This window comes from Neltuma alba, unplaced genomic scaffold (assembly GCF_004799145.2).
Source record: "Neltuma alba isolate B1F8T4 unplaced genomic scaffold, ASM479914v2 tig00010367_pilon, whole genome shotgun sequence".
In the NCBI taxonomy this organism is placed as follows: domain Eukaryota; kingdom Viridiplantae; phylum Streptophyta; class Magnoliopsida; order Fabales; family Fabaceae; genus Neltuma; species Neltuma alba.
In genome coordinates, this window is record NW_021635273.1 from 367,769 (window position 1) to 393,600 (window position 25,832).

Below are 25,832 nucleotides of genomic sequence, written 5' to 3' on the forward strand. Positions count from 1 at the left end.
GAATAAGCCCAAGCCCATTTAAATAAGTGGGGCTTACTAAATAAACAAGTAGAATATATGGGTTCTAAACCTTAATATGCCCTTTTTTGTTATATTGACAATTGAGCAGAAGTATGTGAAACCATATGCTTCTTTGTGCGCTCTAAAAATCATTCCCTTATTCTTATATGTGGTGTCATTTAATTTGCTATGTAGTTGAATGAGAATTGTCACTACTACAAAACAGTCTATTTTCATCCCCAATTTTTGTCTGAAATTGAGAATAGAGGAGAATAGTATCCCACACTCGTCTGTTCGACCAGAACAGACCAGTATGAAGGCCCATACTCGTTTATTGGACAGAACAGATGAGCATGGGCATCCATACTCGTCTGGTTTTGTTTAACAGATGAGTATGGACCCATACTAGTCTGTTCTGGCCTAACAGACAAGTATGGTTATCATATTTAAAAAAAATTTGGCCGAAAAAACACCAGATCTCTCCCTCCAGGTCCCTTTTCCCCCTTTTTCTCGAACTCATAGCTCACTCTTCTCCCTCAGCTCTCTGTCTTTCTCCCATAGCTTGTTTCCTTTCTCTCGCCGTCTCCCTCAACTCGGTCACCTAGCTCGCCGTGAGCTTGTGTCACCCTTAGCTTCGGTCCCTCAACTCACATTGCCCTTAACTCAGTCCCTCATATCACACCTCAGTCACATTGCTCTCAGCTCGATCCCTAAGCTCGCAGTGGTGTTGGTGGTGCATTGTAGCTTGTGGTTAGCTTGCCTTCACAAATGTATCTATAAGTTGTTTTGTTAGTTGAGTCATTAGAATCAATAGTTATGAGGAAATGCCTATTGTTATAATCTATTATAATATGAAAATTTGAGATTTTATTATTGCATCTTTACATGTTGATGAATGCCAATTGTTATAATATGAAAAGTTGAGATTGAATGGGTGGTTGCTGCTTTATTAAGATTATTTCTTGAGATTCTATTGTTGCACTTAAGGTGTTTGATGAAATGCTTGTGTGTGTGAGCTATGAATTTGAAAGCTATGAATTTCAGCTATTATCAATGGTTAGACTGAATAAATTAGTAAGTTGTATAATTATTTTCTCATAGTAGGAGCAATAGTTTAATTGTTGCTCTTCAACTTATTAGAATTAGTAGGTTATGTGTTATATTCAAAAGTAGTTTAATTTTGTTTGATTGCTTCAGCTAGTTTAATTTTCTTTGAAATATCATGACATTATTATTTAATTTCATTTTAGGCTTATGACTTTTCATTTTATTATTTAAATTTTTTTTATTTTTTTCCATTTTATTAATTAAAGTTTGAATTATGTGTATGTGATTTTTTTTAAAAGAATTTGAATTAATGAAAGTCTCTTCTCTCTTTGTTTCCCCTTTATCATTAAGCTGAATTCAATTAAAATGTCGTTGATATTATTCTTGAATTAAATGATTCAAAATTGGTCATGTATTAACAGAATGGATCGTAGTTAGATGAGTGCTTTGAGAACAAGTAAGGAATATGAGAAATGGGTAGAACAATTTCTTGAAGTTGCTAAAAGAAATGCTTATAACAACAAGAAAAAGTATTTTTGCCCCTGTGTCAATTATTTAAATGAGAGACGATTGACTATTAATGATATAAGAGATCACTTATTTTTGTGAGGGAATAAATTTTTGGTATGTAAAATGGATATGGCATGGTGAAAGAGGAACAACACTATTAGTTGAGTCAGAAGAAGTTATGGGTGGCTTGAATGACAAAATGTGTGATATGATTCACGATGTAGGAACGGGGTTTTTTGAACAATCACATAGACATGACAACTTGAACAATGATGCTGAGATAGCTTTATACCCTAGTGTTCTCAGTATACACGGTTGACAACTGTATTGAAATTATTCAATTTAAAGGCAACTAATGGGTGGATCTATAAAAATTTTATAGAGTTGCTTCAATTGTTGAGTGATATGCTTCTGTCTAATAATGTTCTTCCAAATAGTATGTATGAAGCAAAGAAAATTATCCCAAATGGGTATGGGTTATGAAAAGATACATGCTTGTGCTAACGATTGCATACTATATAGAAAAGAATATATCAATCTAAATGAGTGTCCAAATTGTAAAACTTCACAATACAAAGTGAAGAAGAACATAGGTTGTGATGGTGAAGTTAACGAGACAACTAAAGGGCAACCTTTGAAAGTCTTATGGTATCTTTCAATAATACCACAATTTAAATGTTTGTTTGCTAATGCAACAGAGGCAAAAAAGTTGACATGGCATTTTGATGAGAAAATATCAGATGGAAAATATCTCCAGCACCCTACGGATTCTCCTCAGTGGAAGAAAATAGATGAAATGTTTTCAGAATTTGGTAGTGAGCCAAGAAACCTTTGTCTTGGGCTTTGTATAGATGGAGTCAATCCTTATGGCACTCTAAATAGCACACATAGTGCAAGGCCAGTTTTGTTAGTGATTTACAACTTACCTCCTTGGTTGTGCATGAAACGCAAGTATATGATGCTGTCTTTGATGATTTTGGGACCAAAACAGCTGGGAAATAATATTGAATTCTATTTGGCACCTCTAATTGAGGACTTGAAGAAACTGTGGGAGGAAGGTGTCGATGTGTTTGATGCACATAAGCAAGAGCCGTTTAAGTTGCGTGCAATGATTTTCACTATGATAAATGACTTTCCTGCCTATGGAAAGTTGTCAGGTTATAGTATGAAAGGGCATAAAGCATGTCCTATATGTGAAGCAAACACACACTTCTATCAACTTAAGCACGGAAAGAAGACAGTTTACCTTGGCCTTTATACTCGTCTATTCACTTTTGGACAGACGAGTATGAGCTCCTCATACTCATCTAGTCCGACTGGAACAGACGAGTATGAGCCAAAGTGAACAGACGAGTATGGGCTTCTCATACCCGTCGGTTATGAACAGACGAATATATTAATCCTATCTATGTCTCTTCTATCTACGTCCCTTATGAAACAGATGAATAAAGGCCTCCAAAACAGACCAAAATATTTTTTTTTTTGGTAGCAGTGTGTGACTCAGCTTGTTGTGAAGGTTGAAGACCAATATATAAATATGAAATTTGAACCCTTGGTTCAAATGAATGTAATTAAAGAAACAACACATCAACATTGAACATGCAAAAGATGATGATAATTTAAACTCAACTCGCAAGAATTATTTTATATGTGTGTATATATATATATATATATATATCAATCAAATACTTGGATCCATAAGTATCCTTATTACATAAACAACTGTATTTGCCTTATACATATACTTCTGAATAGAGTATGATGTCCGACTACACTTCACCAAAAGTATGGAGAAAGATATAGAGGGAACAAAACGGTATGTCTACTATATCGATCTCTTCTCACTTTAGATAAAGTGCGCTCAATCGAGTAAATTCAAGCTAAGGAGGACAATGGTGAGTAAAAAGACAAGTGTTGTGGGTGCACCTTCTACTACCATCTTGCCAAATTTATCTTTACATTTGAGCTTGTAGTTGTTATTGGCTTTGGGGCAACCTTGTTGGCCATATGGGCTAAATAGTTTGGACCATACTTACATCAAGTTTTTTACATCTATTTTGTCGAGTTCTCCAATCACACTTGGTCATTTATGCTGTTTTTTTTCATATGGGTTTAATTTGAATGAAGATATTAAAAAAAAAGGAGAAAACTTAGATCAAGTTTCTTGCATCCATTTTGTCAAGTTCTCAAATCCCACTTAGCCATGTGTCCTTTTTTTTTTTAATATCTTCATTTAAATTAAACCCATATGAAAAAAAACAGCATACATGGCCAAATGGAGAACTTGATGAAATGGATGTAAAAAATTTGACGTAAGTATGGTCCTAATAATAAACCCTTGACCACAAGTCTATCTTCTTCTGTTTCATTTATGATTGGAGTTATTTATTGGCCTCCACTCCCCCCCCCCCCAAAAAAAAAAACACTTTCTTTGCTTCTTATTATAGGCTACTTCCTATTTAACAAGTTGTTCTTGATCTTTCTTATTCAATAATTTTAAAGAGTATTAAATAATTAAATATATGTTATACACACACACATATTTAATAAGGATGATGAGAAAAATAAAGATTATTATAACATTGGGGTTTAGTACAATTAATGAGTAAACTTGAAAATCACTTAAATTTTGAGAAAAGTTAGTGCTTAAACTGATTTATTGATGTACATGAATTATTTAAATGCCTTATATTTTGATCATAGAAAATAATATAGAATTGGTTGACTAATAATTATTGATGTTATCAATAGGGGTCGAGTCTAATAGAAGGAGTTGGTCTTTCACGACGTGGTGAATCAAAGATTAAATTTCTATTATAAGATATGCTTACATTTAATGTCTAACAGTACATCAAAAATTTTATTTTTCTTTTTCTAGAAAAAAAAAAGAAGGTAATAAGGTTTATCCAGCACTCCAAAATATTTCGTGATGCATCTAATACTTTAAAATATTTTATAACCTATCCAGTATTCTATAATATTTTTATTTGTCTTTCCTTGGCATATGCCAATAACTACTTGCCTAACGGCTATTTGTCCCCTTTTCCAGCTGGCCCATAAATCTTGCTTTCCAGTTTCCATTGTCTTTTAATTTTTTTATATTAATATATCATTATTTTAAAAAAAATACTTGGTCAAAATTCCCTTACTAAAAAAATTAATTATCTGAAACTAAAGTAGCTATCAATCCAAATCATTAAAACTATTTTTACCAAGTGTAATTTTTTTAGTTACTTAAAAAGTTAGTTTCGGTCTTAAATATATGATATATATTTTTTATATTTATTAATTTTTTAAAATCATCTTTATTTTATTAATCATGATCAAGTAGGATAGGGATTGATAGAGGATATTAATGACGATGATTAGAATATTTTTTTAAAAAATATTTTTTATTATAATTAACTTAATTTTTTTCAATCTAGTTAAATTTATTAAATAGATCTTACATCAATAATAAGAGGAGTGAAAATTTTCAATCTATATTAGAACTTCAATTCGCCAAAAATAAGGTTAAAAAAGAGAGGATTTTCATCGTCATTATATTGAGTTCGGTATCGAGTTTTATATTTGACTAATGAATGTTGAAAAATACTTTTACATGTGACGTAATACAAGACTAGGTAACAAATTAATAAAACTTTATATTAGATATTGGGTCTATGTCCACTCTTCATTGGCTGGACTACTTGATCTGGAGAGGGGAATCCCTATTATCAAGAAAATCAATCACAAATTAGAAGCAATAAATGATTGATTAAGGAATATTCAATCAAAAGTATTAGGGACTTGATTGATTGGAGAGAAATCACTTAGACATTGATTGTCGATTATGGAATCAGAATATTATCAAATAATAAATGAGAAAGATTGTACTTTCTTAAAATAAGAGTCAACCTCGCCTTATAAATAGGAGGTGCCTTCACTCACTTCCTTCTACCCTAGCATTAAGTTTTTCAGTGTTTTCTTCTTTTTGGTTGTTGTGCCATTCTTATTGAGACTCTGATAGTCAAGATATTGTGTGAGTTACCAGTATCAAGGCCTGGGATCGACCCGGTACGATTCTCTCACCTCTCTCTATTTATTTCTATTATTTCCTTTACTTTAATAAAAATTTATTGAGGTTGATGAATTATTAAAAGTTGGCCGTCATCTAGATGCTTAGCATTTTCATTGGTAATTTACATATAATCTACGCCTTTTGTCTTGCGTTTGTTAACATTTATTCCTCAATCATTTAAGTGCAGTAACAACGTCATTTTCTGTATTCATTATAAAGTTATAATATTAAGGTGTATGGATTATATATGCATACTACCTCCTGTCCCTTATATAAAATTAATTAGGAGCTCAGTTTAGTTTTAAACAGCTAAGTTTAGTTTTAAATACAAGACTTAAATTTATTTTGTGTCTCATACTTATTATTTTTTCTCTAAACTATCCTATTGATTAATATGTTAAGAGGGTTTGCATAAGGGGTAGTTTGAATATAAATACTTTAACTAACATCTTTAATCTACCCAAATTAGTTAATTAAATTTTATATTAAGGACCAAATAAAGGAATATATTTATCATTTTTTTAAAAACGAATTTGCTTGACGTATAAGCTTTTATATGATCTAATAAAACATAAGTATTTAAAAAAAAATCAAGTAACATGTTATAATTAAGTAATTTTTTGGGCTTCTTTAATTTTATTGAATTAACGAACTAGATATTATTTTAAGAATTAGAAGAAATTGTGTGTATATATTTGGGAACAAGCTTGTGTCTCACACCTAATCAATGTTTTAAAAGTCAGACTGAAGGTCAAACTGAAAAGATTAATAGGTCATGGTTCAATCAGTTAGTCGGGTCGATCAGGTCAGACCAATAACATAATAATTAATCAAAAATAATATTATATACATATAATTAATGTATACGTATGAAAAAAATCAAATTATTAAATATTAAATAATTTTAAAATATATTTAAATAATCTAAAAATACATTATGATATTTGAGGGGGTTAATTTTTTTTTAACTTTTCTTATACCTTTTTAATTTTTCAGCATTTTTTTCGACCAGGCTAAAAAACTGTCTGACTTTTTGAAAATTGTTTTGGTTCCTAGGTTTTGGCTTAATGATGGTTTAACTCTAATCAAATCCAGCTCAAGCATATGAACGATTTTTTAGTCCAAACTAAATTGTTAATAATTTAATTGGTCAAACTGTTTGATCCAGTCCAGTCTGGTTCTTTAATCATTGTTACCAATACAATGATTTATAGGCAATCCAGGAAATCTAAGAACCACAAAAGAAAATAGAAAAAAAAAATGCCAAAAGTTGACCACATGCGCGCAAACCGCCTTGAATGCCACAATGGCCTAGAAAATCCCAAAGGACAAAGAGAACCTCAGAAACCTAAAGAGGAACCTGCATCGAACTTCAGCCTCGCAACGTCACAGACGAATAAGCTACCGAAGATAATACCCCGAAACGGACAACAAATCAAACTAACCATATGTCTAGTATGGGAGATATAGAGAGAAGGGGAGTCTTAATGAGTCTGATTATTAAAAAATTAGAGAAATAAAATTATGAAATTTTAATTAAAAAATAAAATTAAAGGGCAATAAAAATTGAGGGTTCTACTCCCTACCGGCCATTTTAGTTTCCTTTCCAATTCAAAAACGAAAATTAAATCGAACATGTTTAAATTTTTTCTCTCCCCCGCTTTATTTTCCTCATACAAGGTCAAATGAATTATATCAATTATAAAGCAATTTTGCATTGTTAATTGATGATTAGGTTTTCTGGTAATCATACACCTTTTATTTTGGAAATTTGAATACACACACACACATATGTATGTGAGTATATATGTGCGTGGAAAGAAGCAAGTCCAATCTTGATCTTGAAAGAAGCAATTATAAACCACACTCCTTTCTTTCGATTCAATTATATATACATGTTTTGTTGTTCATTGAACCTTGAATGTTTTTTGATGCGTTATGGATATCATGGCTGGAAGTCTACTAATTATTTTATCAATGTTTCAACAGTATAAATTGAGGTTCCTTGGGGGAAAAACAGTATGGATTGTGGCTAGATTAAAAAAAGATGGATAAAAGTAAAACGTCACAATTTCAAAGCAAGACTACATTTTATTGATGAATTCTTATTTCAGAATATATAAAAAGATAAGAAGAAAGAAGAGGGTCTTAATCCTATTTAGCAGTGAGTTTAACAAAGACAGAGCCAACTTCACTTCTCTATCTCCTTGCTCTAAGCTCAACACAGAGTATTTTAGGATGTGTTTGGAATCACAGTAGTGGCTCCTAAACTGATTTCTTCACCGAAAAAAGCCACAAAAAAAAACTTCATTTGTGAAAATAAATGGACTTATGCTTAAAAGTAACTTTTTTCAAAAGCTCCCTTGTTGCTTTCGGTTTCTACACTGCCCGTTTGAACAAGTGGGGCTCATATGATGTGAGTGAGGGAAGAGAGAGAATGCTTTATGTGTACATAATTCTTTTTTTAATCCAGCCACTTGAGTTGGTTTTTAACATTAAAGAAATCATTTTTTAATAATGAAACCCATTTTTTAAAAAATAAATTTACTATTTTTATTATTTACTATCATATTTATAAAACCTATGGATAATTGAGAAAAATGTTCTATTAAAAATTTAATTGGTAAGAAGTAATTAATAAATTTTTATATACTAAGTGCAACTATTATAAATATAGAATGCTTGTATTATGATTTAGATCTTTTTCACTAATTATATTTTTAATAGGAGGACTTTTTCTCAATTTTTCCTAAAATTTAAATATTATTTTACTTTTAATTATTCTAAAAAATTAATAACTATTATTATTTTTATAATTTTAATTTTAACTATTCTCTGACAATTATCATATTATAAACATATAAAATAAATATGTACTATTCAATAAAGTTCATGTCCTTGTCAATCATTTTTCATCTAAACTTCTTTTTTATTAATAATCTAAACAAGTTTCAACTTCTTAAACTGACTTTTTAATAAAAGTGAATTCAAACATAAATTATATTATACTACCTGACTTTTGCCTATTTTGACTTTTACAAAAGTCATATTAAAAAAAAAGTAACTTATCTCACTGTAATCTAAATACACCCTTAAACGACGCTCTACAAACACTAAAAAGGAACTTATTTTGATAAAATTTATTATACCTCTAGGCCTATTTATCAAAAAAACGTTAAAGTTTAACTACTACTTATGTCTAATAAATAGGCCCTGGAGGGAGTATTTATTTATCTTTCTCCATCTCATTTCTAATAAATAGGGCTGATCAACTTTCATTATCAAATTGCCAGTGTTGTCTTTTTAATATAAAATTTAGTAGACTAATTTGAAAAGATTAAAAAAGTTAAATAAATTATTCTAAAGTATTACTTTCCCAGTATTTAATATAGGACCTGATTTGAGAGTTGATATTGGTCTTATATATATAAGACCTATTTTACGTGTTTATTAATTTTTGTCCAAATTAACTCTATTGATATTTTCTAAATAATATGGAGAGGAAGAGAGAGAATTAAGGAAGATGATTAAGTTGTTTTTAAAAAAAATTTCATATCAACTAATTTAACTAACATCTTTAGTTTACTCAAATTAGTTAATTAAATCTTATGTTAAGAACCAGGGATTATATTTAACATTTTTTAAATTAATTTGCTACTTAATAATTTTAGAGAGATCACACAACATATGCTATAATTAAGTAGTTTTTTTTAGCTTCTTTAATTTTTTAAATTAATCAACTAGATCTTATATTAAGATCAGAAGTAATATGTATATGTATATTCCCTCTAGTCCTATTTTTAGGCTTCATGTTTGGAAAGAGGTGTGGTCTATTTTATAAACTTCAATTTAGTGTTTATCTTAACATTTAATGCATTTTTTTCCTAATTTTTCTCTTCTTTCTTCTTGCTATAATCTTTCTTATTATATTTTTTCACATAGTTTCTTTCATCCTTCTTATCATTTATTATAAACATATATTTAAAAACAAAAATTTATTTTTAATTAATTTATTACTTTTAACTAATCGATATGTTAGTTAATTATTTAAAATTTATAGTAACTACGGAAAGAGTATATGGGAACATGCTCTTATCTCACTCCCAATACAACGATTTATAGGCAATCCAGGAAAATCTAAGAACCACAAAAGAAAATAGAAACAAAATGCCAAAAGTTGACCACACAACGTGCTAGCCACCTTAAATACCACAATGGCCCTGAAAATCCCAAAGGATGAGGAGACAACAACTGGAAGAGAACCTTAGAAAGAAGAATCAAACTTCATTCTTGCAATGTCACAGACCAAGAAGCTATACCAAAAATAATACCCGGAACCGACAACAAATCGAACTAATCATACGCATGAGAGATATAGAAGGAGGGAGAAATTTTAATGAGTTTCATTTAAAAAAAAATTAGAAAAATGAGATTATAAAATTTCAATAAAAAATATATAAGATAAAAAGATAATAAAAATTAAATTTTTAATAAACGCACTAGGTGGATTGCCCTAGTGGGAATGTAGTCTCCTTACAGGTTAGGTGGAGGGTTCTATCCACACCAGGCCAATTTAGCCTCCTTTGCAATTCAAAATAAATAAATAAATCCACATGTTAAAATTTTTCCTCCTACCCACTTTATTTTCGTCATACAAAATATAAGGTAAAATAAATCATATCAATTATAAAGCATTTTTGCATTATTAATTGATGATTAGGTTTTCTGGTAATCGTACAAATTTTATTTATTTGGAAATTTAAATATACATACATACATATGTATGTGTGCATATATATGTTTGTGGAAAGAAGATCAAAGTCCTGTCTTGATCTTGAAAGAAGAAATTATAAAGCACACTCCTTTCTTCCCATTCAATTATATATACACATTTTGTAGTTCACTGAACCATACATGTATTTTCATGGATTATGGATATTATGGCCGGAAGTCTACTAATTATTTTATCAAGTTTTTTAACATTATAAATTGCGGCTCCTTAGGGAAAAAACAGTATGGATTGCAGCTAGTAAAAAGATGGATAAAAATAAAAAAATAACAATTGCAAAGCAAGACTACATTTTATTGATGAACTCTTATTTTAGAATATAAAAAGAGATAAGAAGAAAGAAGTGGGCCTTATCCTATTTGGCACCGAGTTTAACAAAGGTAGAGCCAACTTCACTCCTCTATCCGTTTCTGTAAGTTCATCATAGAGTACTTTAGGCGACGCTCTAGAGACACTAAAACGGAACTTACTTTGATGAAATTTATTCCTACCTTCAGGCCCATTTATAAAAAAAAGTTATAGTTAAAGTTTAACTACTACTTATTTCTAATAAATAGGCTCAGGAGGAAGTATTTATTTATCTTTCTCCATTTCATTTCGCCTTAAACACATCATGCTGAAACAGTACTTGAGGGGCGATTCGCACGAAACAAGTCAAGGGCTTCACTATTTCTGATGTTTTTGGTCCATCGAGACTCTATGTACCGTTCGAAATTGAAAGGCATGAAGAGAGGTGGGTGGTTACTGTCCACAAACTCTTTTGCAACTTCAACATCTCCATGCCTTGGTGCTTGCAAACTTGTCACTATTGAAATTCTGGTCCGTCCTTCCTTGCATTGCACACGATGAATCACATCTGGAAACCTTCCATTGCTCCACACCTACATCATTCATTAAAAAGAGATAATCATTTTCTAATCAAATCTACAACGTACCGAAGCATGTCAATAAGATCATGATCTCGTGGCCTAGTGGCATGTAATCCGTCCTTAATGGCGAAAGGTCACGGGTTCAATCTGATCCTTACCTTGAATACTTATTTGCCTCCTGTAATTCGAACAGAAGCATTTTGATAGAAACTTAGATTTCACAAACATGAAGTTTCATGCATTTAAAGCGAGAGAAAGAGAGCAGAGACCAAAGGGCAAGAAAAGAGGAAATATATGGATGGATTACATGTGCAACATCCCCAAGGTTAACAACAAAGGTGCCAGATAAAGGAGGGACTGGAACAAATGAACCAGAGGGAGGGTGCAAGACTTCAAGACCATCCACAAGGTCATCATCCTGAACAACTGAGAGAAACCCAGGATCAGTGTGCTCATGGATTCCTACGTGCCCCACAGTCTCAGGGGTGAAACTGTATTTGTTCATCTTGAAATTGCATCGCCAGTCCTGAAAATCCACGGCTTCTGATGACCCCAGAATAGAGTCCTTTATCTTTCTGGCTATGTCTACTGCTAGTTCTTGAACTGCTTCCCCATATGCCTTTATTATCTTCCTGCATGCATGCATTCCACCGTCATAGAATTCAAAATGAAGATTGTTTATCAACTTTATATGCAGTAATATCTATATCTATATATATACTAACTTATCATGAGTGGAGGCATCCAGTTGAGAGCAGAAGTTATCGATGTCAAGAGAGGATCCAAAGTCATGGAAACCCATATTTTCAAAGACTGGATGTAAAGGAAAATAGGTATAGCCACTTCCAATAACTGTATCAATGTTGCGTTGTTTGATCTCTCTTGGACGTTCATACAAACACGTTACCACCTGCTTCATCTCCTCCATTAAGATCTTGGGTAAGCTATGGTTCATCACTCTGAAACATCCCCATTCATCGCATGCGTCTCTTAGCTTCTTGTACTCCTCTTCATCTGGAAACTTCTGCATGTCGATTATTGGGATGCTCAAGATCACGCTCCCACTCACGTTCTCCATTTCTTTAGCTTATAAGGAAGAATAATGGTCAAGGTGTACTTGTGGTTGGTTAAGACGGGAGATATCTTTCTTATTTATAGTTGAATACTTCTGTAAATGTTTTAAGAGATTTTGACAGATGGTGCCAATGAAATGATTCAATGTATATCATTAATGATTCAATATACTTAAATATGAGGTGCCTTTCGGCTTCAATTAATTAAAGGGTTTAGGTTACTATATGTGTGGTTACTATGAGATTTCCATAGATAAGATAGATACATGCTTTTGTAAATTTTTTAAGAGATCTTGACAGATGGTGCCCAATAAAATGATTCAGTGTATGTCATTAATGATTCAATATATATTTAAATTTAAAATACTATTAGAAGATGAAATGAACCTTTCAAGGCTAAAAAAAAAAGTGTAATCGATCTTCCTAGAGTAGCCAAGACCATGAAAATGACACGTATATTGTCAGTTTTTTTTTTTTTTTATAAGAGAACGGCAAGCCTAAGCTTGAAATACAACAAAAGGCCTAAAGAAACTAAGCTAAAGGCGCTCTACGACCATACGGCCAATCTTCTTGCATCAGATGAATACAGGAACCTGGGGGATGTTGGAGCTGAATCACCTCCGTGGAAGCATGATGGGCACTTCTTGCTAGATAGTCCGCACAGCTTAGCATCTCTCTGTTGGAGTAAAAAATCTCTAGGTCCCAATTTGAGAAGATAATGGACCGTGTCTCATTAATCTCTTCTTGAAACGGATGTGTATAACCACCCCCATACTGTAATAGGTACAAAGCCTCTCTTGAGTCGGTGTAAAGCTTGATTTTTGACAGATTCAAGCTCTTGCAAAACATTAGGCCTGATCTGATAGCCAATAACTCGGCAATGGTCGATCCCGCAAAACCCAAATTTTGTTGGAAACCTGAGATCCAATTTCCACGTTCGTCTCTCAGCACACCGCCACAAGCCGCATGTCCCTGATTCGTAACAGACCCGTCTACATCCAGTCTCACATAGGATGGCGGTGGTGGCCTCCATGTGTCGTTGACCCTGTCACATGGCTTAAAGATCTGGTGTTTGAGCCGGTTGTCTTCAACTCCTTCCATGAGTAGATACAGGCACTGGTTTGTTAATTCGCTGGTTCGAGCATTGACTCCGCCGAAAGCTTTCCTACAACGATTTTTCCAGATTGTCCAGCACGCGAGAGAGAACACCTTGCGCCACTGCCACTTGGAAACTCTCCTTGCTCCAGGTTGATTCCTTAGATTCCATCGCAGCCAATCCTGCAAGTCACCATTGAAAAAACCAGATATATACAAGGGGTTAAGAAAAGCCGTCCACACTCTATAGGCATTCTCACAGTCTCTCAAAGTATGAATAATTGACTCCTCACTACTGTACTCAAAGGGGCACTCCGGTGTAGCTGCAGAACAGCGTTTAACTCTGAGAGAGTTGGTAGGGAGTCTCTCATGAAACACCTGCCACATGAATACTTTCACACGCTCTGGGATATCCCATTTCCAGAGATTCTTCCAGTAAGAGTCAACTGGGCTAGACTGTTTACAGGACACCCAATTGTAAGCCGACTTAATGTTGAAGTTTCCATCAGCACTCTTCCTCCAGTAGAAGATGTCAGAGTCACCCACCCTTGGAGGTGGCACAAGCTTGATCTTGTCGACCACCCACTGTGGGAGGAAATTACTCCACCAGCTTAAATTCCAAGTTCCCCAAGGGTACACAAATTGGTTGACCGTAGCATCAGTTTCCAAGAGGTGGTGGTTTTTGATCACATAGTCCTTGAGCGGCAACTCAAGCGGGGCCCAAAGGTCTTTCCAGGCTTTTGTATTTGTCCCACTTCTAATTTTCTTCCCCACTCCTTTTAGGAACACTTCCCACACCGAAGATATACTTCTCCAAACTGCTGATTGATTGCGTTTGCCTTCAACATTTGGTATTTCTTCATTGCCACATTTATACTTGGATTTCAAGCATTGAACCCAAAGTGCGTGGGGCTTTGTCAGGATGCCCCAGCATAATTTCAGAATAAAAGCCATATTTTGAAAGTGAAGGTCTTTGATCCCCAAACCTCCAACCTTTTTATCTGACTTAATGGTATCCCACGCTACTAAGTGCAATTTTCTCGCATCAGAGGAGTGGTTCCAGAAGAAATCTCTGCCATGCTTAACAATTGTTGTTGTATATTGTCAGTTTTAGAAATTCAAAACAGCATTCAGTTATATTTGTCAAATTATGTCATTATTAGCTCTGTGTACCTCATATAGTGGAATAAAACTTATTGTTGTTGTATACCATTATTAACTCCAAGAACTTCATTTGTCAAGTACTCTTCTAGTCTTATTTATAAATCACTTTCAACATATTTTACAGAGACAAAAAAAAAACTTAAACTTCATTAACTCTTGTTTACAAATCAATAAATTTTTAATATTATCCCTATGTAATATATATTATATCTTATATAAACAAAATCAACATAATAATAAATGAAAAGTAAAATTGTATATCCATATAAAAAATTTCTCTCAATGCCTTATAAATAAGACCAGAAAATATATTCTCTCTTTGTTGTATAAATAAAATTAGAGGAGTATATCGCATCATTTAATAAGCTTTAAGAAAAATTTGGAAATGTAATAAATATTTGCATATGCATTGATTTTATTTTTTTGAATAGATATACAGATGGACTAACAATCATTATCCTTATGGTTAAAAATATAAGCATCAGATCTTTAGAAGGTCTTGGCTTTTTTTATAAGCCAAAATTTAGATTTGTGTAATTATTTAACGCATTTTTTTCACTTTACCTATAATTTATTATGTGCCTCTCTCATCTCTTTTTTTCCCACTTATTATTTCCATTATCTTTTTCCACTTATTCTATCTTTTATTTATACCCTCTCCATAAATAAAAATATTATCTTAGAAAATAAGTGACAGTTTTTAATATATTTATTGTTTTTAATTAAGTTTAACTAACTTTCTGAATTGTATAATTTAATTTATACTTTGAATCAGAAGATTTTGTAGACCAATTGTTATTAATTTTCTTAAAAAGTAAACTTCTTCTTAATATATGTGCTGTTTGCCCCCAAACCCCATTGGAATACTTAAAAGCTCATGCAATATATTATATAAATTCAACAATAAGTCTAGAAATTCCTAATTCAATTTAAATTTTGACTACATATATATTATTCAGTTGATATTTTCCAACTATTCAATACTCTAAAAAATTCCAATAAATAACATAAGTTTTTTTTTTGGGAGTGAAATAACAGAAGGTTCTTTAATATATGTGCATGACAACAAAAGGGAACAAGAGAAGGCACTAAAATACGCTGAAAGTTAATACTTCTCCAGTCCTTAATGCAGCATATAATTGTTGTGTTAGTTTTGATTCTAAATATAAGACTTATTTGACATATTTAACATTTTTTTCTAAATTATCTCTATTGATACTCTCTCAACGATAATCAAGTAGGAAAGAGAGGAATATTAAGAAAGATAATTATGATATTTTATCAAAAAAAACATGTCATACTTTAATCAATTCAAATTAAGTAAATATATCTTACATCAAGGACTAGAGAAGCATTACTCTTTCAATTCCATAAAAAACACTAATCATGAAGAAATCAAAGTTAATACTAATTGCTAGATTATCCCCTACACTAGTTGATAGGTTCCGTTAAACTCCAACTCCACCTTACCATTTGTTTATCCTGACCATCTATCCCCACACTTCATCCTTACCTTACCTTTTCATTACCCCTTCTTAGCTATAATTACAACAAACACAATGACTACAAATTGGAACCATAGGTGGACCCCATAGACTTTTTTTTTGGGGCAAAATATGTGGACCTATACTAAAATTTGAGAAAATTATAACTTTTGATCCGTGTTTTTTCCCCCTTTAATTATAAACTTAGGTCTTAAGCTATAACTCAAAACAATTCAATTATTATAGTTTCTTGAGTCGATGCAACTCAGTCCTTGTAATTTATTAAGGCCTAAATTGTTTCTAAGTAAAGAAACTATAATATATGTTTTTAGCAAGAGCTAAATCGATAATTGAGAGATTTCAAAAGTTTAAAGCTATATTTTTCTTTAATTTTATTCTCCCACTTAATAGTCAAAGACTAATCCTTCTTTAGGTGAAAACTAAACGCCATACCCCATGTGTTGTGCGGTTGGCTCATCCATGGAGAGCAACATTAAGATGGGACATTTGATATGGAGTTGGAAAAAGAAATTAGACAAGTTCTATATTAATTTTTTAAAAAATAATTCTCCCTCATTTAGTAAAATTTATTTTAAAAATATATTTTTATCATTTATTGGTCAGAATAAATTGTGCAAACTCACAAATTATATTGAAATATATTTTACTATGATAAGAAAGCTGAATGCATGACTTCAGGAAAAAAAAATCTTACAACATAAAGAAATACTTATTAATATGAAATATCGTTTGGCGTGCATTTTTTCCCCTACATGGACCGAATTTAGTACGTGTGTGAAGTGCTGGTGTGTGGATCCTTCCCTATAAGGAAAGGGGTTTAAAATTGTCAAAATAGAAATAAATAAATAAACATTGGTATGAATTTGATATGCATATGTTATGAAAAAATTGATACATATATAGCCAAGAGGCCATTATATCGAGGTTGTAAAGAGGCCCTTAGCCTCATATCACCACCAAAAAAAAAGCTTATTACCAACAAAATTAGCGACAAAAAATTATTTTATTGCCAATTTCTGACAAATTACTAATAGAAATTATGTCACTCATCTGTCAAAAAATCTGTCTGTAAATATCTAATACGGAATTTTTTTTGTTAAAAATTTCTGTCACTAATTTTAATTACAAAATTTTTAGCAACAAAATTAATGATGAAAAGTTTTTGTCACTAAATTGATGTTTCTAATATGTTTAGAATGAAAAATTAAAAACAAAATTTTTGCCCTAAAACTAGGGCTGTTCAATTTGTTTTGTCTCAGTCCTGATAAGTTCGGGATGGGACAAAAAAAATTTTTAGGATAAGACAAGTACGGGATGGGATGCGGGATGGGGTCATCCCATCTTATCTCGTCCTGAGATTTTTTTAAAAAAGTTATTTATTAATAATTATTATTATATTATTCATTATACTTATTCATAATAATAATTATTTTTATAGTGATTTTTAGCTCTTAAGTTGCAATATTATCTTAACAAAATCTCCTTCCTCAATAAAATAATTCATAAAGCCATTATATAGTGTTTCTTTTACGTTATTTTTTTTACAATATTGTTTTTACACCTTTTTTATACTATATAATTGAGCCTTCTACATAACATTTTTTTATAATGTTTTTATTTTTAGAAACCCAATGAAAAATAAGCATTATAACATAAAAATATTCATACAAAAAATTGTAGTATTTTTTTTTTAAAAAGGGAAACAGGGTTTTACACAGGACAAAAATCTTGTCCTATCCCTGTTTACCGAGATAGGTCTATCTTCGTCCTGTCTTGTCCTGTTCCATGAACACCTCTACCTAAAATGCTAAATGTTTCAACCAAGACTTGTTTATAGGAAAAGATTTGGATTTTGTCAAATTTGATCTTAGAAATGGATTCTACATGCAAAATCATAGGGGAATAACATGTGAAATTAATTTTTAAAAGATTGAATTGAAAGTCCAAAGGTTTGAGGTTAATATATGTTAAAGAGAGCAAAGTACGGATGTGTCTTTTACCACGGCTCTCATAACTGAATGGTATGATGTGTTAATATAATTAGAGTTGTGTGATATCCAGGACGATGAAAGGGAAAGGTTAATCAAGCAATTTCAAAAGTTGGTTACAGAGGGAGCAAGGGAAAGAATGTGACAAGTTAAATGTAGCAAAATTTTCCCTACATATACTTGGTATTTGCTTGTATGTATGACATGTTTGTTGTGTTTATATGACTTTATGAACTCATGGTATGTGATAATACTTGAAGTATGCCATACACCTAAGTGATTTATAAATAATGCATGATAGTTTCTAAACATATCGCTATGTTATGAAAATGTTAGGTTTACAAGCATGTTATGAATGTTAAGTTATGACATGTATGTTTGGCTAGTAATTGTTTGCCATTGAGATTTCTTCCAATCTCACCTTTCCTTAACCAACAATAATAAGTGTTATTTGATAGGATAAAGAATGCATGATAAGGATCAAAAGAAATACGAGAGGAATTGGAGAAACATGTTTATGTATTGTAATGTAATATTTCTTCTTTATTTTGATATATTCATGAATATGCCTATGATGAATGATGAGAATGGCATGTAAGATTGAGCATGATAATGTATGCAAATAATTTATGAAATGCTGGACTGGTTACATGTATGTAAAGAAATGTTTATTACATATCAATTCAAAGTAACGGGGTGAATATTCCAATATAAAGTGATGAATTTGAGGTAGAGTAAGGGAAAAGCAAATGAATAAATCTGCTAATAATGTCCTGTGAGTAATAAGAACATATTCTGAACTTTAAAATAATTGGTAAATCACCTAAAATGGAAACGTGTGCTAAAAGATATAAGTTTTCAAAAACCGGACTAAAAAACTATAAAGTACTATTTTGACCATATGAATAGTATAATTTCATAGTTTTTTTCATTAAATGATCAAGTAAATAACTCAATAAGTATTTTTTCTGTAGAGAACTAAAAGAGCTTTAAATGAATAATTAAATCTCCTTAATAAATTTTTTCTATAATTAGTTATGAATTTTTATAATTAGACTAAAAATCTGAAATTGCCAAATAAATAATAACCCGGGAATTAAAATGCAAGATTTTAATGTACAGGCTTAATCCATAATTTTTTTTGAATCGTAACATTTTCAAATGCATATTCAAGAGGGTGAAATGACAGATGTTTCATGTGCAAGTTATTTTTATACTCTGTATTATTTTATTTACACCAAATGTTGCACCCTCTTTAGCATCAATCAATCTAATAGTTATGATTTGTCACAGATAAACAAAAAATCTAAAAGCACAAAATGAATAACAAACCAAGAATAAAAATGCAAATTTTTGTTTCTAAACTTTCATTAACGATTTTCTTGAACCGTAGTGCTGTCAAATATGCACTAAATGTGTATAAATGTTAGACATAACATATACTAACGACATTGATTTCTCTTACAATTTTGAGGCGCTCTGAAGCACGTAGGTTATCTTTTAGTAATATAGTTGTGAAATATTTTGGAATTTTCTTTTTTGTTTTTCTAAAGATATATTGGTGCTATACCATGAACTTTGCTAGGCAATGCTAGTAAAATACTTAACCGAATCTATATTGAACATTGTGGGATATGTTATATGACATATATCATTATAATGTTGAAAAAAATCTATTATTTCATTTGTCACAAAAATGATGCAGAAAACGTTTATTACTATTACCATTATAAATAAAATCTTATTATCTATGACAGTTTCAAATGTAAAACCAAATATAAAATAAAGTTGCTTGCTTGACGTTACCACATGAAAACAGCATACAACAGGAAATTCTACGTCAATTTTGAATCATGACATAAAATCACATGATTACTAGGTCTTTGTCATCTAAATCTCTTAGATAATTAATAATATAAATAGACTCATAAACCCATTGGTCATGCTTTCTAATCCTGAGCGGGCAAGATATAAGACAAATGCCAAATAGGGTAGTTAAGATGAATTTACCTATGTAGTCATTCTAAAGTCATTTAAATTTATGTAACACCTCAACAAAATTCACATCGAAATAATAAACTTCACATTTTCTTCCGTAGTTTTTCATTAACTATTAGTGACCTTTATCCAATTAGTATATTCTAGTTTCACAATTAAATTTTTTTTTGAATTTGTTGGTAATACCGAATTCATAAATTTGCATACAAAATTGTTGGATTTTCCATAAATAGTTGCACGAAATGTATGATTATATCTCTTAAGCATGCTTGAAAAACAATATATATATATATATATATATAAAACCTGTCTCTCATAACAAGTCCATACTTAGTCATAGGCCTTGATTACAAATACTTATAGGCACAAATGGAAAGAATCAGAAAAGTTGTTAAATATTTCACAAAAATGTCGTCATCCCAAGCTTGTGCTCTTCTTCGCACACTATTAATCCTTGCTTCTCAATGTAATGCCCTGAATGCAATCCTAGATGTAGATGTTGGTCCTAGAAGGCTTATTCCTAAACATTTTCTTGGTGTTTTTTTTGAGTTGAATGTGATGATGCTGTGCAATATTTAAGGTTTTGTGTGTTTATGTATCATGCATATGGTTGACCATTTGTTTTGCAGGAGATTAATCATGTCAGGTCTGGAGGGCTGTGGGAAAAACTTGTAAATAATAGAGGTGATCATGCAAAAATTTACCTTTATTGTCTAAGTTGCTTCCCCCCCCCCCAAATACAGTAATAGGATAACTAATCTCGAATTTATATTAATCTGTTATGGTTTTGAAGCTGGGGGTATAATAGTTCCATCAAGTATTTTTCTATGGATAATTATTGGAAATGAATCAACTATACTAGTCACTACTGAACTTGCTTCTAGCTTTCGTCGCAATAAGGTCGTCATGAAATTGCTTGTTCTTTGTCATTCTATCGACAAATGCCCTCAAGGAGTTGGTCTCTCTAACCTTGGGTTTTGGGGTATGGTATGGATATAAATTTTTAACTCGTGCATGTATACTACTGATGATTGCACTATTTTCAGTCTAAATTTAAGAACATTATTCCTTTAGAATATTGAGCAAGGGAAGAAATACAAAGTGGTGTTCTTTGTTAATTCATCAAGATCAATCAATTTGAAGGTTTCTTTTATAAGAGCAAACGGACAAGAATTGACTTCCACTAATATTAGGTCACTAATTATGGATCATTTCCCCATAACATTTACAATTTTTCTTATATTTAATATTGTGTAAGTAGTTAAATATTAAAACTATAATGGATGATTTATACATGTAGGGCTTCCACAGAATATGTTTCAAAGTGAAGGAGGATGAAAACTATTCTAGAAGCCCAAGCATCAGACTTCAATTCCAACCTCCAAATTATAACAACTCAAAAGGGAATGATTTGGATAGACCAAATCTCAGCTATGCCGATGGATACTTTCAAGGTCTGTAACATTTGAAATGATAATTATTTTAAACCATATGAAAAGGGCATTCTTTTTCACTTAAGAAATGATCCCTTAGAGGAAGAAAGGTATTCCTCGCCTTTGTGAGCCGTACCTGGATGGAGTGGGACTTGGTTTCTTTTTTCCCCTATCTTAATCTTAAGCAATCCTCAAGAAATCTTGATTCTTTATGCTCCCTTCTTTTACTTACAACTACTAGGATTATATATTTCTATTTTATATTAGGGACATGGATTTCAAAAGCATCTTTATCAAATGGCAGCGGACTTGAAACCAAAATTTTTTCAATTCCTAGGTATGCGTAGGTCGTATAGCATATACTAATAGGAATCTTGAAAATAATTATTCATTGATCTCCTAACAATGTAGTGATCCATTTATCAATTGTTTCAGGTGGTACTTATGTTGAAGGAAATCATTTGAACAATGCATATAGGTGGAAGGATACCATTGGACCGTGGGAGAAAAGACCAAGTCATTTTAATGATATATGGGGCTATTGGATTAATGATGGTTTTGGTGTTTTGGAGTTTCTCCAAGTATGTGCTTTTCAATTACTTTTCACATAATTGAATTGATTTTTTTTTCTTATGTACGTATTAGTATATTCTTACGCTTCATCATATTTGAATAGCTTGTAGAAGACCTTGGTACATTACCAGTATGGGTATTTAATGCCAGTATTAGCCGTCATGAAGAAATCAATACAACTGACATATGGCCTTTTGTACAAGTATACTTTAGCATTGACAAATTCCCAAGATATCTTTAAATTAACCCTTATTCCTTTTCTTGTTGGATTAATCTTGTTTTATATCAATGTTTGCAAGAAGCTCTCAATGGGATTGAGTTTGCAAAAGGTCCTCTCACATCAAAGAAGGGCAAGATAAGAGCCTCTTTGGGACACCTTGAACCCTTTGATCTATAATATGTTGCTATTGGGAATGAGGACTATGGGATGCATAACTACCTAGGAAATTACTTAAAGTTTTATAATGCCATAAAACATTACTATTCAGATATTAAAATCATATCAAATTGCAATGCCACTGCTTCTCCCTTAGACAAGCTAGCAGACATTTTTGATTTCCATGTCTATACAAGTTCAAGGGGCATCTTCTCAATGTATAACAAATTTGATTCTTTGAATCGTTCTGGTCCAAAAGCTTTCGTAAGTGAGTATGCTGTTTGGCAAGGAGATGCTGGGCTTGGAACCCTCTTGGTTGCCTTGGATGAAGCCGCATTCCTTATAGGATTAGAAAAGAATAGGTCTATGATTCTCTTAATTATTAAGTTTTTATGATTTTTCTTCTTTGTTATTATTACTGGTATAATTTCAGTTGATATCATCTACCCCCTAACTACACAGTGACATACACCTTCTATTAGAACTCTACATACATACTTTATAGTAATCTAATTATTTTGACTAAAATCACCATTGTTATTGAAAAGGTTTTTCTTTGTATTTAAGGTCCACATCTTAGGAGTGCATGTTGTGGAACCCATGGGTCCACTAGACAAATTGAAAGGCTTCCAAGCACCAGCTCAAGTGCAACCCAGAATAATGGTGAGCCAAAATTTGTAATCAGCCCAATATATGATTTGATATGCAATTCTATCTTTGGCCCCTATATTCATTGACTATATAATACTAAAATCTTATATAAAACTTATTGTGCAAAATTTCGCCTTTACTATCTATTTATGCTGTTAGATTATGCAATCTATGCTCATCTGGGTGATCAAACCTTGGTGTACTTGCATTGTCATGCACTTATGTGGTATGATGAGCAACTTTGTAAAGATAGGAACGAGGCTATTCCCCAATTTGGTATGTGTTGCCTCCAAGGAAAAGTCAAACTTCTGTCACTTCTAAAATGTTCCCCTCTATTGAGATCTTATTTGGATGGAACACACCCACACAGTAAGAACTTTTGTTCCAATATTCGTTCTTATAACATGATGTTCCCGTTCACATCTATGGGAGGTAGAATAGATAGAAACATCAATGATGGACAAGGCCCATATGTTTACAGAATGAGTAGTCAAAATATTCATCTAATTGGAAGCATCTTACCAGTTAATGGAGCGGCTCCTAAATTCGCGCAATTGTATATATATGACACTATGAATGAAATCTCCAACAAAGTAGTAGCAGTGATGTACCATACAAAAACAATCGTGTATTTAATATTATTGTGATGACACCATATTTATATTATCGTTCCCTTTGTGAGATTGAATTTGTGCTATATACTAAAAATATTGTTTTATTGCATGTTACAGTGGCTGCACTGATGAAGAAAATAGGCTAAATGACAAGGTGATTGAAAGTCTCCAACAAATGCTTGATTAATTCAATTTTCTAGTAAAAACATTTTGGTAATCTAGAGATTTTTTGCATGCATATGAAGGAGTATAAATCAAAATAAAACTCATTAACTGTCAAGGAGTTGAAGGCCGATAATATAATTTGCCAACCAAAGGTTGCTGCTTTGGTAGTTGGTGATATGGGACGAGTGAGTAGAGGTGAGATATTATTGTCCATCACAAGAATGGGAGGCTTGAGCGCATACAAGAGCTCCACTCTAATTTCCTTCCTTTGCAATATCCGTTGTTATTCCTATATGGCATTAGAGGTTTTGCTAAGAAGATACCTCATGATCGAGAACATTTTCCAAACCAAGAGAGAGACTCATATGTTTCCATGAGAGAATACTTTGCTTATCAACTCTAGGAAAGAGAAGGATCATGGTCACCAATCTTATACGCTAGTAAGCTGCTTCAGTAATTCCTGCTAGATGGATATATGATGATAGAATCTTGAAGGCTAACCTACATAAGAAAGTACTAGCTACACACTGAACTTCACAAAGGGCTAATCAATGCTGTCTTGCTTAGAGAAACTAAGGCTTCTGTAAGGGGAAAGTGATTAATCTTACCATCATCTTTCACTGGGGGCCCGCGATACACAATGAAAAATTATCAAGATGTAATGGCCATATGCAAATGGACTGGACATCCAGGTCTTTTCATTACATTCACATGTAACCGCAAATGGCTTGACATAACATGTATTTTGCAAGATCGCAAACTCCAGATGGAAGACTGCCAGATGCTATCACTCGGGTTTTTTTTGTATTCTAATTGAATTCTTTGGGGTGTTTTTTGACAGCATCAATATAACTATTCAATCTCTTCCACTGAAGTTACAGCTTAAATGGCTTATTTTTTGACTTCAGACTCATTTTACTGTTCATAAGAGATATGTGGCTTCATAATAATTTTATTGGGCTCTGTGTCATTTGACTCGTAAAGATCAGGCTATATGATGTAGACACATATTTTCAAATTCTCACTCGAAGGAACTCTTCTAATATTTCAAATTCAAATTTTAAATTAATTATTTATTACTCATTTTTTTATATTAAAAAAAAATCAACTTCTCCAGCTTTTTCCCCTTCCCCTAAGATTGTCATCTTCCCCTCTGTCTCAGTCATCCTCATTTTCAAATTCAAAATCTAAAATCTCCCTCTCCAAGCATCAAATAGCGATATAAATCCTCATTTCTCCACTTTCCCATCATTTGTTGCTGGAGGTGAACGTTTGAGGTCATCGATCGTGGTTATTGTGATGTGGGTGAGTGCAGCAGATGAAGATGGTAATGAAGAACGAACAGAGGTAGACAATGATGTTGATAGAAGAATAGGGTCTACCATTGCCTCTTCTTTTGTGGTTACGTTTTCTTTTGAAATCTCTTTTTTCATTGTAGTGATTCAGTTCAATGTATACTGGTCATTAAGCTTTTGAAATGGCTACCAATCTTGGGAAGTTAATCTTCTCTTTTGAAATGGCTACCAATTTAGTTCAACTAGGCGCAAATTTATAGTGACATGGCTTGTAATGCTAAAACACCCAGTCTTCTGTTCTTGCTTAAGGTCTTTCCAGGCAAACAACAATTGATAATATTACTATTTAAACGATTCCCCCATCCCAAAAATTATGAAGGCGAATAGTTTACCTTCTTTTTCTTTTTACGAGAAGAAGAAGCAGCCACAATCACAGAGCTTAGGTCTCGACCCCGAGAGTACACAAGAATGGGGAAGGATGAAGGTCTATGTAACAAAGTTAGGCTGCCTAAAATGAAACGTTCACTTCGAGAGGATGGGAAACATTGAACGGCGAAGAAATCATAGAAGCCGTCACTTCTTGAAGCTTACCTCCCAAAGAGACCCTTAGAATCATTTTCCAGTACC

The 25,832-nt window shown here is 32.1% G+C and overlaps 1 protein-coding gene and 1 pseudogene across 1 annotated transcript; one reads left to right on the forward strand and one right to left on the reverse strand.

The window, feature by feature from the left end:
• Positions 1–11,017: 11,017 nt before the first annotated feature.
• LOC114755991 (2-oxoglutarate-dependent dioxygenase DAO-like) lies at positions 11,018–12,353 on the reverse strand. Its single transcript, XM_028944900.1, has 3 exons — positions 12,001–12,353; positions 11,583–11,907; positions 11,018–11,287 (listed from the first exon to the last, which is right to left on the reverse strand). The coding sequence occupies exons 1-3, from the start codon at positions 12,351–12,353 to the stop codon at positions 11,018–11,020; spliced, it is 948 nt and encodes a 315-aa protein (XP_028800733.1).
• An 8,153-nt stretch (positions 12,354–20,506) lies between these two features.
• Positions 20,507–22,876, forward strand: LOC114755992 (alpha-L-arabinofuranosidase 1-like; annotated as a pseudogene).
• The last annotated feature ends 2,956 nt before the right edge of the window (positions 22,877–25,832 follow it).